Source organism: Chrysemys picta, chromosome 13 (genome assembly GCF_011386835.1).
Source record: "Chrysemys picta bellii isolate R12L10 chromosome 13, ASM1138683v2, whole genome shotgun sequence".
Lineage (NCBI taxonomy): Eukaryota > Metazoa > Chordata > Testudines > Emydidae > Chrysemys > Chrysemys picta.
The window spans coordinates 39054301-39070113 of NC_088803.1; the positions used below are offsets into that span (position 1 = coordinate 39054301).

General features: G+C 45.3%; 1 protein-coding gene across 1 annotated transcript in view; it reads right to left on the minus strand.

Moving 5' to 3' along the window:
- Positions 1 to 236: 236 nt before the first annotated feature.
- LOC101953098 (opsin-5-like) overlaps positions 237 to 15813 on the minus strand; it is a 28393-nt gene continuing 12816 nt past the window's right edge. Inside the window, exons 4-5 of the mRNA XM_024105854.3 lie at positions 11278 to 11606; positions 237 to 7822 (exon numbers count right to left, since the gene is read on the minus strand). Of these exons, the coding sequence (XP_023961622.2) occupies positions 7244 to 7822; positions 11278 to 11606 (908 nt within the window). The 3' untranslated portion in view covers positions 237 to 7243. The remainder of the gene's footprint in view (positions 7823 to 11277; positions 11607 to 15813) is intronic.

Sequence of the window (15813 nt, forward strand, 5' to 3'; positions counted from 1 at the left end):
CCCTTCGAGAAGGGCTGAAATTTTGGAGAAGAATTTCTCTCCCAGCAATGCTAGTACTACTGACAAATGAGCCATTCCTACCATCTCCTTGATATAGTGCTCTTAATCCATGAGATTTCTGTATTCTCATGCCCAGGGGGACTCGCATTAGCAGTTATATTAGTTCAGCAGAAGGTGGAGAGCTATCTTATACAGGAGAGTGAATACCGGCCTAACTGAACTGACTTCAATACAAGTTTTGCAGGAGTGAATTTATTTTAAAAACATACAATTTTTGCAAGACAATGAATATTAAACAGAGAAAGAGAGTGTTAGGTATTTCCTCCTGGGCAGGGGTGTCACTGTGGTGGGGGCATTCCCAGCAGTAGCCCTACATATTTCTGTAGCAACTCCTGAATGATCTTGGCCTGGCTCAGGTGGGATTTGCTGTCTTGACTGGCCAAGGCGGCTGTGACACACAGATAGTTGCAAACATTTGAAACTTGGTTTTCCTTTGGCTGTTGTCTTCGTTTGCTGCCCTGGGTTTTTTTGTTTCCCACCCCACCCCCCAGATTTTGCAAATATTGTAAGTTTTTTGCAAAGCATGAACAGAAACCAAAGCCCAGATTTTCAGAACTTGACCTGTTCCATTTGTACAAATGGATGTCTAACTGGTCACTTGCACATGTACATGAAATCACAGTACTGGGGAGAGGGGTAAATGTGCACTCAGTTCTGAAAAGCTGAGCCCCATTCTTGTTCACAAACCCACTCACATCATAGGGAATTGTTAGTTAGAAGAGGCTAAGCAGAGACCACTGAAGCACGAAGGCATATGCCACCATTCACATGACTGTCATGCTGTCACATGCTAGTTATAGTTATGCAGCAGAAGCTGATAATGATCATACACGTAGAAAGCACCTTTCATCTAGAAGGTCCCAGAGTACTGTTACAAGCCTTGCTGATTGATTTACTGTCAATGTACAGCAATCACTTTCTCCCCCATTGGGGTGCAGCCACTTCTGGGTTAAAGTGCAGCAACCATTCAACGATCCATAGCAACACGAAACAATAGTCTAAGGACAGGACATGGAGGATACTACGTGTAATAGAAACTGCTAGAAAAATGTAGGTAGGAAGAATATAATGACCCACCTTGGAATTCGATCAGGACATTGGGGGCTAACACCCTATTTCTTTTTTTTTTTAAACTGCCTGCATATCTGCCATCCTCTTTAAACCCGAACGAGACAAAGCCCCTAGAAAATACACAGCAGGGAGTGAAGCACTGGAGTGAAATCCAACCCCCACTGAAGTAATGGGAGTTTTGCCATTGGTTTCACTGGGGCCTAGGATTTTGCCCTAGGTGGCCAATGGAAGGTGCCTTCTATCTCTAACCCCTATGATCCTATTTCCCCGCACTTCCTCTGTTTCTGCCTTGCTCCAGCCCTCAGTCCCTTCTGGGAGTCTTTACAATTTCTACAGCACCTGGGTCGCACAAGCGATGGCCCTGGATAACTCTGGATAAGTCACTTGTGCATTTGCACACTGCCTGATTCTATATTAATTGAAAAGTGGGCGGGAAGGTGTGTCAGTGCAGCCAGGAACTGACACGAGTACGGAATTCACAGAATTCGGGTTTGGGCCTTGGAGGGCGTCCTTTGACATGTGGAGAATGAAGATTTGCTGGGATGTAATGATGGGCAGCAAACTGCTTTCAGCTCAGTCAGTGGCTGGGTGTAACTGGAACCCTTACTGTCTCCTCGCTGGGCAAGGGGCAGCTGCTCCCACTGCGGTCACTTGGTTTACAGGTGTCTCTTCTGGACACCTGTAAAGCAAAGCTTGTTTCTGATGACATTTTTCATTTCTCTGGACAGTATCGGCCCAGTGGAGAGAGACACTTTCTTGAGGCTTCCTCAGTGAAATGGGACACCCACAAATTTATCTCACATGAAGCCCGAAACCATAGCCAGTATCAAATTACAGGAGAAACTTTTGGACCGTTTGTCATCTTATCAGCTGATGAATGATTTGCCTCCTTCCTGTTTCCTGCATGGAGTGTAACTCCCTCTCCCCAGGAATGTGAGATTTGCTTTCCTCTTCGACCCTGTGGCCATTCTTAGCCCTAGATGTTTTAGGCACTATTGGATAAACTCTGTGAACAGGGGCAGGAGAAGTATGCACAAGAATTATAGTCATGGTGAAGGCACAGTACTTGGAGCACAGGCCTGAATTGTATTCCCTGCTCTGCCACTGATTTATTGGGTGGCCTTGTGCAAGTCTCTTAACTGCCCTATGCCTCAGTTTCCCTATCTGTAAAACGGGGATAACACTTTTCTCTTTTGTAAGATGCTCAAATTAATTAATATTTTGTAAAGTGGTTTGGGCTCTCTGAATAACAGATGCTGCTACATAAGTGTAAAGTATTAGCATTACTGAAAAGTCCACACAGTGCTAAGAAAAGATAGCAATATTCCACTGCTCAGAGAGTGTGTTCTAAGAATAGCAATATCTGTATCTGCAGAGAATAATCCATGAGAAAGAGATAAGAATCAGATTACAGAATAGAGAAGACAAGTAATTTATTGTGTGCTGTGGAAAGAATACAGAGCAACATGTTATCACAGTAGCACTGTATATGTGAGATGGTATTTGCCAATAGCTCACTAGAGAGAAAATAATTTACCATTCCAGTTAAGTGCCTTAATGGTCTAATGCCACTCCCCTGCAGTGTTCCTGAATGGATTGTGGAGCAGGGTAGTTTTGTTAATTAACTAATGATACTGAAAAATTGATGTAGAAAATCACTGTTAGGAGTAGCTCATTAAATGTGACCAAGAAGGCAGCTTGCTCTAATCACTACACGAGGGAGCTTGGGTTTGTTCCCACCTCTGCTACTGACTCTTTGAGACCTTAACTGTGTCTCTTGACATCTCTGCTTCTTGGTTGACCCTTTTGCAGATAGGTATAACAATTCTTACCTACCTCACAGGACCGTGGGAAGGCTAAATTACTTGCTGACTGCAAAGTAATGTGAACTCCTGTGATGAAAGGAGCTATGTGATAAGCATCATGATTTCAGTGGTAAACAAAATGATGTGAGAGCATAGAGGGCTGGATTCTGATCAGCACAGCTCCATGACCTTGGGCTGGTTCCATGCTGGCCTCAAAGTATTTCAAAGCAGCTCAAAATTATTCTGGGTTCCAGGAGCTGGCTGTATCTGCTAGCTAGAGATTCTCCCAGCAGAGTGGAGTCCCCAGCTAAGGAGACCTGGTTGCTTTCCAGCCCTATTTGCACTACCCAAGACGTGTGAAGAGGCCTTAATGCAGCTTAGACCCAGAGAGATCATACCCTTCACTTGAGGGTTTCAAAGTAGATAGTGAAAACAACCTCTTTCTGTTTTGGCATCTGCTCTGTCTATGGGCCAATTGTCATGATGTGGTCTAATGGGTGTTCAGGGTTTTCAAAATGTTTTCCTTGTTCTGCCAGGTGACTCTTCACAGTGTTGCCAACAATTTCACCATATTTAGTGTTTTTCTTAAAGCTCCAGCTCCCAGATTCATGTGATTAGGTGAGAATTTCACTTTTCATTTTATTTATTTATTTCATACTTATGGTCACAGAGAAAAGCTTGAAAACCTCGTGGAGGCTCAGCAGTCAGAGGGAAGTATAAATTACCCCAAAATTTATTTAAATCTCAGGATGTTTAAGCCAATCTCCTGGGTTTCTGGGACCTGACTCAGGATTTTTGAACAGTTGGCACTGGCAATTCTGCTCCTGTGTTTCTTATTGGTAGTTAGTGTCCCATCCACCTCCATGTGACACTGATTGGAGCAGCTGTTACCCAGTCACTGGCTCTGAGAGTTACTCTGGTTTATGACAGACCTATATTTCTTAGTATGAAACAAGAATCCTAAGTATTTACTTCTATTTTCCAGGATCTCGATCAACAATGCTTTTGCATTTCAATAGCCCCTTTCATCTCAGGATCTAAAATCACTTTAGAAACCTTAGCCATAATCAGGCTTTCACAGAGGCTAAACTATCTTACAAATGAGGAAACTGAGGCACCGAGAGGTGATGTGAGTTACCCAAGGTGATGCAAGAACTGAATGGCAAAGCTGGGAATAGATGTTGTGACTGATGCCTCCCAGCCCTGAGTGCTACATTAAAGTAATAAGAGTCAAACCAGGGGGGAGAATTTTGCAATCTTGTTTTAATTATGTTTGTCGAATTTAGTTAGTCTGGAAGCAGTTTCTGTATTTCGAGCAGTGGCGGGAGTTCTTTAGGCATCTGGCCAGCTGAATATTAGTGCAGATACTGTGAGCCATTTAGTGTCTGAGCTGCTCTGTCTTTCCAGTGGATGGGAGTATCTGTTTATTTAGGGCCAAATTTTGCCACCCATACTCACACTCAGTAGATCCTTACTCTGCACGTAGCCCCATTGAAATCAATATAGCCAATTGTGTTAGTACGGTACAATTCAATGTGAGTGTGGGTTGTGGGGCATCAAAATCTGGCCCTTCGCTGTTAGGAAATATGTATTATCTTCCCCCTCCCCCACCTTCTCTGGTGATGGAGTGTAAATCCCACACTGGTCCTGAGAGGGTTAACAGGAGCCTGTGAACTCAATTAGCCTGCCTGCTGGCACCTGTAGGGGTGGTAAGTAGGTCAATTAGCAGATCCACCTGAAGAAGAGTCAGGTGTTCCTTAAAAGGATTTAGAAAGCTCAGTTAGAGAGGATGCTATGAGCTCCTGCTCTCTGAGATTACTGCCCTTAATAAGGGAGTGGGGATAGGAGGGAGTTAGCACCTATGGTGGATTTCAAAAGAGGGATATGACTTCAGGAAGGCAGCCCTGGGGAGCTAGTCTTCAGCTGAGGAGTAGAGTATCAGGGAGGCGTTCTGAAGCCTAAGTCTAGTGAGGGTAGAGGTGGTTTAAGTTTATATGGTGGGTTTGGGATCCTTCAGAGAACTCCAAGGGGAATCCTGCAAACCATAGCCCTGAAGGACAGGTGAAGCCTGAATCCTTCAGGTAGGTGTGAGGAATGTTGCTACAGGGTGAGACCAAGAAGGGGCTGTTAGGGAGGCCCGCAGATAGCCGAGGTAGGAAGAAGCAGAGGGCCTGAGTAGACAGACCTTGCCTGCTTGATACAAGGTCCCTGGCTTGGAACCTAGAAGAGAGGGAAAGCCTGGGTTCCCCTACCAACCACTGGCAAAGGTGGTTGAAGACCCCAGATACTGGGGCGGGGGGTGGTAATACTAACAAGTCCAGACTTGCACCAAAGACTCATCTTGAGGCCATGAGACTATTGTTTGTTGGACTTTAAGGGGTGGGATGAAAAGCAGTCTGGCTGGAGGGCTGAGTCACAAGATGAGCCACATCACTGCAAGGCTGGAGCAGCTGTGGGCAGGGGTTGCCAGACAAGGAGGGCCTGCTAGGCCATCCTCAGTCATGGGGGGGGCTCCAGCGATGAGCTTACTCTTCTACACCTCTGTTCTTCTTTTATTATATTTTTGTATTTCCTAGTCTGAGCATATTATCATTCTCCCCACCTCCACTGCTGTATTTTAAGGTGGAAATTTTTCTTAGCCAGTAACTTCTTTCAAAATGCAGAACGTGTATGAGTTACCTGGCTTCTGCTCCATTTCCAGTGTGTATTGTTTTCTCTCACTCCTCATTTGATTAGTGGTCCTGGTAACCAACAGAGTAGTGGGCTGTAGTCCACGAAAGCTTATGCTCTAATAAATTTGTTAGTCTCTAAGGTGCCACAAGTACTCCTGTTCTTTTTGCAGAGTTTCTACAGGATCTTAGAAATGTTTTGCATATTATACAACATGGTAGCTAGCGTTCCATGTGCTGAGGATGTTTTTCCTGAGGGTGTTGTATTCATTTCATTTCCCCAGTTTGTTTTATGGTTCTGGATATGTAATTCCAATAGCCAACTCTATAGTAAAGAGACTGGACATCTCTCTTTGTCTTCCATGTAGCCACTCTTTCTCCAGTCTGGGTCTCTTGGACATGGCATTTCTGGAGTTGGATCCTTTTGTATATATCCAGGACATAGCAGCCTTTTTTCTGTCACAGAAGGATATTCTTGTTTGGGGATTCCCTTATTTACCCAAATGTTCTAGTAAATTGCATTCCTTGCAGTGCTTATGCAGGAAGAGTTGTGCATATATATAGTATTTGTGCCCACTCTGTCAGTTTTGCCATTAGAAGGTGGAGTTCTGAGAACAGGAAGCAATGCGAGCTGACCAGGCTGTGGATTGGTGCACGGGCTTCTCGCTGCCATCTTTTTCTGCCTCGTAAATTGCCCTGTGACAGGGTTCAGCACGTAATCGGGAATTTATTCATCAACTTCAATGGACTTTGGCTCATGCTATTTGATAACTGCTCTGCTCTCCTCTACCCCAGTCCCCTCCCCTAGGAATGTGTTGCCTACATGTTGTTTAAATTACACCTAAAAGCTAAATGGACAATAAAGCCCAGTCTTGCATCACTGCCAATCTACCTAAACGGATGTCCTGCAGTTTGTCTTGCTGTTCACACGGTGGGGAGCAGCACATGGAATCTGTACTAGTTGAACAGGATCATCTTAGACCCAAATCCTTATTTGTAGGACAGGGCTTTATTTTATATTAATGGTGGGGGGTTGGGTAATATGGCATAACACAGAGTGATGTCTCTTGAGATTTAATACAATACTGAGTGCTTATATAAGGCTCTTTGGAGTCAAAGCACTTTGCAAACATTAACTACTTAATCTTCACAGTCCTCCTGTGGGGTAGATGAGTGGGAAAACTGACATGATTAAGTGACTTGGTTGCAAAAGGCTACAGGGATCTGGATCAGACCTGGGGTCAGAACTTTCTAGCTCCCAGCCCTGCATGCTAGACAATGCTTCTCAAGAGAATAAAGTTCATGTGTGGCCATCAAAGCACCAGAATATGGAAAAACAAAGGTAAAGGGCCCTGAGGAGCGTATTTCAGTGGAAACATCCATAACTGTAATACATAGTCAGATTTTCAGACACCAGTGTCCCTTTTTACAGGGGCAAATTGTAGGTCCAAAATTGCAACAGCAAAAATGGAAGGCTGGTGTACAGTTTTCTGTATCACATAAAGGGCGTTTTTGCAGGTTAGGACCCATCAGGCATATAAACAGATTTTTTTTTTAATATATGAAGCTAAAATATTCCCTGTTGTCTAGGATGGGGAGGCCTAGCCCTGCTCAGGAGCTCCTGGCCTCTCTGGATGCTCAGATAAGATCTTTCACAAGGTCTGAAGGCAGAACGTTTCCTGCCACGCTTGTAGTCCCCATTCCCGACTTCTTCCTGGTAACAAGCACCATGACCTGCACAGTCCTTTTCAGAGCCGGCTGGCAAGCAGGCCTGTCTGCCAGGAGATTGGGCCTGGTTGTAGGGTCAGGTTGCTGGGTGAGCTTATAGCACCTGGGATAGTTACTGAAACATTCAAAAGTGTCGTTGCAGTTCCTGCAAGCCCCAGGGGACTCAGGGAAGGCTGTGGAGAGCCTGGCAGAGGTTCTGCCCTCTCTGGTCTGGAAAGACTGGAGTGTGACGACACTTTGGTGGCTGCAGCAGATGACGGCACAGATGGCCTGCAGCAGGGACAGGTCTTTGGAGAGGAACTTCTGGAAGTTGGGTTTGAAAAGCAGATAGACCAGAGGGTTGTAGGTCGTTGAGGACTTGGCAAAAACGGCAGAGAGTGCAAAGGCCAGAACTGGAACCTGGCTGGCATCTCCAAAGGCTGCCCACATGGCAACAATTGCATACGGGGTCCAAGCAGCCAGAAATCCAATGCACACAGCAACGCTTAGCTGGAAGAGAAAAGGAAATGACTATGGTATGAAGCATAGTGTTCCCCCAACACTCATGAAGTGCACACAGGCCTATGCCATAATCCCAAGGCCAAGCAACCCTAAGTTTTGAGAGGATGGGAGGTTACACTTTGAACCTAATCCCAATTCAGCCATGGCCCCTAGGGGCCAGAGCCAGCCCTCTGGTTCAAACGTTCCAGATCAAACTTTTCCTCAGCAGCCCCTCTGTAGCATACACACGTGTACAAAGAATAATAATAAAGACAGCTCCTAGCTTTGCAGTGAGCATTTTGGCTGTCATCCCATCTGCAGCAACGTATCTAAAGGGAGAAATGATGCCACAGACCCCTGGCACAATAGTTAGGTGGGTCTCTGTTTTTCAATATTCCCTCCCAGTCACCAACAGACCATCCACACTAGATATGTTTGTGGGGTCAGAAGGCCTCACTGCAGGAAATAGATAGCTCCTGAGAGACTGTGGTGCTGAAAAGAAACCAGGTGGTGTGTGTGATATCCCCTTTCTACCTTCTCCTGCTGTGAGGTCTTAACCCTATCTGTATGTTGGGATGGATGTCCGTTGGGGTGGTATTTTGAACACAGTTTGAGAGCCCTACTCCTCTGTTTATTTAAATAGCTATGATCTGAAAAGCTGTGTGATGCTTGGACGTGCAGGAAAGGTTCAGTATGTAAATAGTTAAATTGCCAGCCGGCAATGTAACATAGGCAAAGCAAGTCAGCATGTTACAGCTCAGATACGTTAGTTGCTTCAACCATATCATTCTGTTCTGTATCACATAGGACGCTTGTTGGGGAAAGGTTAAGAATCCTGAGGCTTTCCTTATCATGATGAGCTGTGAAGGCAAAAAGCACAAGTAGGCTGAACATAATAAGTTCTTTGGGATAGAGAAGAATTATTGTATTACAGTCACACCAAAAAGCCCTAACTGGAACAGGGCCCTGTTGTGCACAGAGAGAGACAGTCTCTGTCCCAAAGAATGTATAATCTCGAGAGAGACAGCAAACAAATGGGGAGAGGCATTTTTCCTCCCATTTTACAGATGAGGAACAAAGGCACAAACAAAAGAAGTTAGTGGCAGGGCTGGGAGCTGAGTGCTGGTTCAGTGGTTTCACCACAAGTCCATCCTTCCTCCTATACCGCACGCACATTTGAGTCTATGTTAGAAAATCAAATTTTCTTCCTTTAAAAAAGGCATCAATTCTTTTGACAGACTTCTCCCACACCCCCTGGTAAATTATAGTATTAGCGGTAGACTGGGGAACAATGAGTCATGAAGGCAGCATTTTTTTTATTATTTCCAATGTAATTTAATATGAAAACAAATCCATCAGATGGCTTTAAATAAGGAGGAGGAGAAGGGATGTATTACTAGCAGCACAAATATAAACACCTGGAGAATTAATCTGGCTTGGTAAATACTTCTACTTTTCAGAAGCCTTCAAGGAGTCTCATTATTTTAGGTGCAAATAAATATGGATTTGTGTGGACTCATTCAAATGCTTGACTCAGAATTCCAAACAAACCAGTGTTTGATTGAGTGAGCAAGACCCTAGCATGTTTGGATATTGCCTCCAGGAAGCTGCCTCCATCTGTCACTGGTGAAGGTGGCTTTGCCACCCTGGCTCCAAACTCCTCCATAATAAAAGGAGAACGTGTTTGCCAACAAATCAAGGCAGCTCTGGGAACAGTCAGTTATGCTGCTGTCACTAGATAGTCAGGAAACGCTCAGATTTTGAGATACGGGGGGTGGGGGTGGTCATATTTTCAGCCTGCACTTGCCTTTGTTTTAATGTTTTGTGCCTGGGGAATGTGGGGGAGGGATGGAATAGTTGCAGACAAGATTATTTGTTGCTGATCTGTTAAAAATTTTTTCTTCTTTCATGATCCTGTGTGTTTCTTTCATGTGTCATTATGCAGGGAAATGGTAACAGCCATCTTTTCCCTTCCTATTTTCATGTTCTCAATTATTTATTAGCCACGCTTTCCCACCCCTCCATTGTGTGTCTTGACTGCCAGAGTGCTTAGGTGGTATTTGGATAGTAGTGTACGTATTTTTCCTTTTGGAGAGGAATAGAAATAGGATAGAGCTTCCAAAATTTGGAGCCAGGGTTCAGATCCAAATTTCACCCAAAATTTGAGGGCCTAGCATCTGGCTTTTGGTTTGAGCCTATTTCTAGGGAGGAGCAAGTGGCTTCAGAATTCTTAGTCTTCTGCTGAATTTATCTAGATATACTTGGGCCGATCTTCCAGTGACTCAGCAACTACAAGCCTAAAATGTGTGTGCATTTACTGCAGCTGTGCAATCAAATGGGCTAACTGTGGACCTAATGTAACTAATTAGCCATGTGCATGCATATTAGGCATATATTTGCATGCCTAGCTTGTTTGAGAATCTGGCCCTCAAATCCTGGGCAGTGTTCAGGGTGTCTCAGCTGACAGAGCAATTAATTGCTCAGGAAAGGGTAATGAACCTTCATACTTCTGGCATCAGCTGATCCCTGCTGGTGTTAGGAAGGAAAGGCCCATGCAATCAATTGACCAGCAGCATGGAGAAGAGGAGGGTACTTTGCTCTCAAGCAGTGGTGCTCAACCTATTTACCGTTGTGAGCCGCATACACAGCTCTCTCTGTGTCATGTGGGCCACATCCACACAATATGTATACTACCTCTTTGGCCCTGAGAATGTCACATGGATTGCAGCTGTGTGCTGATTGGGCCACAAGCGGGTTGAGAACCACTGCTCTAACGCATGAGGTATTGGCCATTGCCAGAGGCAGAATGCTGGACTTAAAGTACTAGTGACCTGATGCAGTAAACCAAATCCTGTGTAATGCCATACTGTCCTCTTCAACCAATGAGCTGGGCAGGAGTTCCAGCTGCACTAGAAGACCATAGGAGTGAGAGATCATTGAGTCCATTTCCCTGCAAGATCAGCCAGCCCCCACAAGCCATGTATCAGGCCCTACCCTGGTAAGTGATGAACAGAGAATGGAGAAGAGATACAGGCAGTGTCTGATGTTTTACCTTGTCTTAGAAGCTATGCTCAAGCTGCAGAATTCTGCTGCAAACTGGCTCAGAGCTTGAACTTTCCCAATAGTTCAGCAGGCTCAAATCAGATTATTTTTTCCACTTATTTTTTGTTTTAAATAATTGATAATACTTAGCACTTTGCATACAAGGATCTCAAGGAGCTCCACGAAGCTGGATGAGTATCATTATCCCCATTTTACAGACAGGTAAACTGAGGCACAGAGAGGGGTGTTGGCCTGCCTTAGGTCACAGAGGAAATCTCTGGCTGAGCTGGGAGCAGAGCCCAGGGGTCCTACATTCCAGTTTATGCTGTATCCCCTTAGTAACACTTTCCCTATGTGTGGTGAGAGATCTCCCAGCAAAGCCCCTTTGCTTTCATTGCTGCACACAAGCCCCATTGCCTTACCTTGACAATCAAGCTGTGCACGCTGTTGGCTTTGCTCTGCAGTGACATGTGCTGCTTCACGGCTCTTCGGGACACTTTCACAGTCCAAAGGATGAGCGAGTAGGAGATGAGGATCAGAAGGCAAGGGAAGAGGTAACAGAAGATGAAGAGGACCACGATATAGATCATTGCCTCCCTGGTTGAAGCTTTCCACTTAAGGCAGCAGGCTGTCCCATAGGGCTCTGGTCCGTAACTGCCCCAGTTGGCTAGAGGAGCTATGGCAAAGACAAGGGCGTATGCCCAGACACACAGTAACAGGACACCAGCGTGTGTGGGAGAGAACTTATTGCCTGAAAAGAGAGAAATGACAGCAGTTGGCAGGTTTCCAAAGAAAAGGGCTGAGCTCCCTCAGTTCTGAGGGGGTGGCGTTCAGAAAAGGGCCATAATCTGGAGCCGTTTATCGGAGCCAACCCCAAATGTAGGGCATTGAGATGAAATAGGACCCACATATGACCCCTACCCCCTAGTTCTGGTTTTGCAGAGCTTAGAAAGGCAGGTTAGCGTTATCATCCCCCATTTTAAAGATAGTGAAACTGAGGCACCACAGACAGGCTAAGTGATTTGCCCAAGGTCACAGACAAGAGGCAGAGCTAAGAACAGAACATGTCTCCTGCTCCCCAGCTCTGGGCTTGTCCCCTGATTCATGCTGCTTTTGCTGCAGGTAACAAATGCTCTTTTGGATTGATGAGGTTTTTTTACAAACCCAACCACCCTTAGCAGAGATCCCTCTCCCCCCCCCCCCACCCCACTACTCTTCTCAGCTTCAGTCAGTAGCGTTACTTGAATAACTATTGTTCTCAGTTTTTACTTTCAGAGGAATTGTGTGACAAAGTGTTGGTAGCTCCTCCAAGGTTTTCAACAAAGCTTTACATTTTACATGACATGGGTCAGGACTGCGTTTTCAAAGGGCTTCTGGAATGTGATGCACAGTAAATAGTCTGCACCTCTGCGCATGAAACTTTGCGTATTTACACACATGCACGGCTGCACCTGCAAATACTTTCAGAAGCCATTTGAACATGTGTCCCTTAATGTCAGTGCTGATGGACAGCTCATAGCCTCCTCTTGGTATGTGCCAGTCACTGCCATTTGTTTTGATAGTAGTCACTGTATGGATGCATCAGCAGCAGTTTATGGCCCCCACCTTCCCAAGTAATACTCTAGCAATGTTGACTGTAACCCAAAAGGCGGCGTTTCCTCATAGCTGCCATGGGCAATGATCAGAATGGGAATCCAATACACATGTGCACTGAAGGCTGATTTTGCGTGTGTGTGTGTGTGTGTGTGTGTGTCTACATACCTGGAACAGGCTGGATTGGGTATTTTCATACATTACCGTATGCAGGACAGTACTTAATATTTGACTTTAATTTGGGTCTGAGTCTCCGGTGACTGGTGTCCTAGCTATCAGAGTAAGTTGTTAAAGACAGACACCAAAAATATGGCGCTTTGGAATTAGTGTTGCTGAGGCTTGCATTTTCAGTAAGATGCACGTGTAATTACACGCCTCAACCGGCACAAAGTTACCATGAACATGTGCACAGTCATGGTCACTGCATGCACAAATGCACCAGTCTGTCTCTCTGGGTTCTGAGTAGAGATCCACGGTCACTCTGGTCTTCCCCAGGAAAGTGTGCCAGAGCCTTGGCCCTGTTGCTGAGAAAGCCCTGCTCCCACAAGCTCCACTGGAGGTTGGCAGCTTCTTTGTTCCTAAGAAAAGCAGCTGTGAGGGAGGTGTTACTTCAGAGGGCGCCTCTCCCTGTGACATCTCAGGACAATCCCCTGTAAGGCCTTGAAGTTTAGCTCTGAAACCTTGAATTTGATGCAGTGTTTCACAGGGACCCTGAGTAGTAAGCAGAGCATCAGGAGTTGGGGAGAATGAAGTGCTCCTGGTGACTGGTGTTGCTGAGGAGAAGACTGCTGTCTTCTGGAGTTACTGAAGCTTTCCTGATGTTGGAGTGTTCATATCTAGATCCAGTGAGCGGCAGGAGTCCAGTCTGGAGGGTTGGAGGGCCTTGATCTCTACGGCCAAGCTTCTTGGCTAAGCTGAGGTGCAGTTTTCTGGCTAGTCACAAATAAAAGAGAACAATGTGTGTGGTCACAGTGTGGCACATGTTCATGAGCAGTGAGGAGTCCAGGAAGGCTGATGCCACCATCTTCAGCAGAGACCTTTGATGCAGGGAAAGGTGATAATAATTGGTAGGTCTCCAAAGTGTTTCTGTCTTCTCCCAGCATCACCTGTGTCGTGCTTGGTTTCTTCTTCAGCCAGGCAGAGGGAGATGAGGCTATTTGCAATGATATATAGATGACGTCCTCTGTGGTGTTGGCATTTGAGACCATGGTGTTTCATAGTTCCCCATAGGTCTTAAGAGTTGAAGGAGGACTGAGCTTTATGGGACTCCACAGATCTTTGGTCTGAGGGGGGAGGAGGATTTGCCTATCGCCCTTCTCTCTGAACATCCTATAAGGTAGGACAAGAGCTATCCTAGAGCAGTCCTGTCAATTTCTGGTACAAATCAGGTGGCTTTCTGGAAATGTAGTTTGAAGTCCTCACGGTTTGCAGGCACATTGTCCTATATCCAGTGGGTTAAAGTCATCCCTGGTGTAACTCCAAGTAGGATAGAACAGAAAGCTGTCAAGCAGTTGGTTGCTGGGAAATGAACCTTTTCCACTTCACTGTAGTTACTTTCAGTGAGATGAGATGCTGATTGTTACAGGGAGCTCTGCCCGTGTAGCGAACTCTGGGCAGGAAGCCTGAGCTGCCTGCCATTCACCACTTTGACCTGTGTCCAACCAGGAGGATGTCTCCGTGAACACTGTGCACAATATGGCACTCCTGAGCTGAAGCAATCAGCCTTGGCTTAGCAGAGAAACACTGGAATGGATAACAACAATCTGCCTGGAGCTGAGGACCTTGGCGAACTTAACGAACACTAACTAATGAAGCCTCACCAAGCCGCTGGGCTGGGCAGTACACCAGGGCTTAATTTGTAATGAAAGAGATGCTGGGGCTCAAGCAATTTTTTTTTACTTTCATAACTGATGCACCAAGTCCCAGAGGTGCCGGGGCTCTGAACTGCCAAGCCCCAGAGGTGCCGGGGCTCAGCCCTGGCACAAATGAAGCACTGCAGTTTACACGTACTCTCATCCCCGTCAGACAGCCAGGGAAAACAAATCCCAGAAGGAGGTTGAATGACTTGCCCCAATTAGTGGTAAAACCCTGACTGATGGTAATAGCTAGAAATCCTGGCCTTCCTCTTTCATGTGGGGGCCCATGGAATTCATGGTGAGATGATTCACATAACCAGGGGAAATTGAGGTAAAGCCTGTTTCACCGGAATAACCGGAGAAATACCCAAGAGTGAGATCTACTTCACTGGCAATAGTCTCACATGCAAGATACGGAGAGCATCAGCATTTGGATAGTTAAAACTGGACCAGGCACTTCTACTTCGTAATATTCCCTTTCCCCCACTCCTTGCCTTCTAGGGCTTGTCTACACAGGGGAAGGAGGTGGGGTTTACTATGCACTAATTTGGGGGCTGAGTTCATTGAAATGACCTGTGTACACACAACACAAACCCTTCAAGCATAGTAGCTCTGCAGTTAAAGTGTACTCTATGCTACAGTTTGAAAGTTCACTGCATATTGAGTGTGTACATTCTTTAGAGCAGGAACTGTGATTACTTAATCATGTGTATAGTGCCCATTATATACATTTATGTATGACAAGCGACCTACAGTATAAAGGCTAGTAATCAGGGCCAAAGTGCTGAAGAATATGCTGAGGGGGAGTCCTGCAAGTTCTGTCCTGTACTGGTTCCAGGGAAGATGGCTTTGATGGACCTTTTTCAGCTCCAGTTTCTATGAGTCCCTAAAATTCTGGAGGTGAAATGCTAAGTAAGATGCAGATTTCCTAAACCTTGATGAAAATAAGGGTTTGGGGGAGGCGCCTGGGGGGATTTGCATCTGGAAATGGAGAAAGATCAGAGCTTTTATTTTAAGTTTTAAATCAACAGCGTTATCAGAGTTTCCTTCAGAAAAGCCAGTTGATGAAACATGAGTTGGGTTTTTCTCTGAGTTCCCTCCCCCCTCCCTTAAATCCTAAACTCTCTGATCTTCTAAGGGCTTAATTTAAAGAGCTAAATCTTCAGACATATGTCGGAATAACTTTTCTTTGAAACTAAGCAATTAAAAATATGCTGAGATTAGTCATTTCCTAGTGGAAAATGCACAAGTGCATTACAGGAAGATAAGCTTGAGAAGCCACACAACCAAGTGCAGTAATCATCTAGAGAGCAGAAACAGAAATTGCAGAGGGAAAAGATGCTGGTACCTGGCTGTCTTTTAATGGCCAAATTTAATCTTTCTTTTTTTCCCACCTTTTGTGATAATTTCTGCAGTTATACAAAGTGATCCCATAAGCTTTCTGTTGGCTGCTTAACTGAGGTGACTTCCTTCCAATGCTATCTCTATGAATTGGACCGTTAGCCTCTA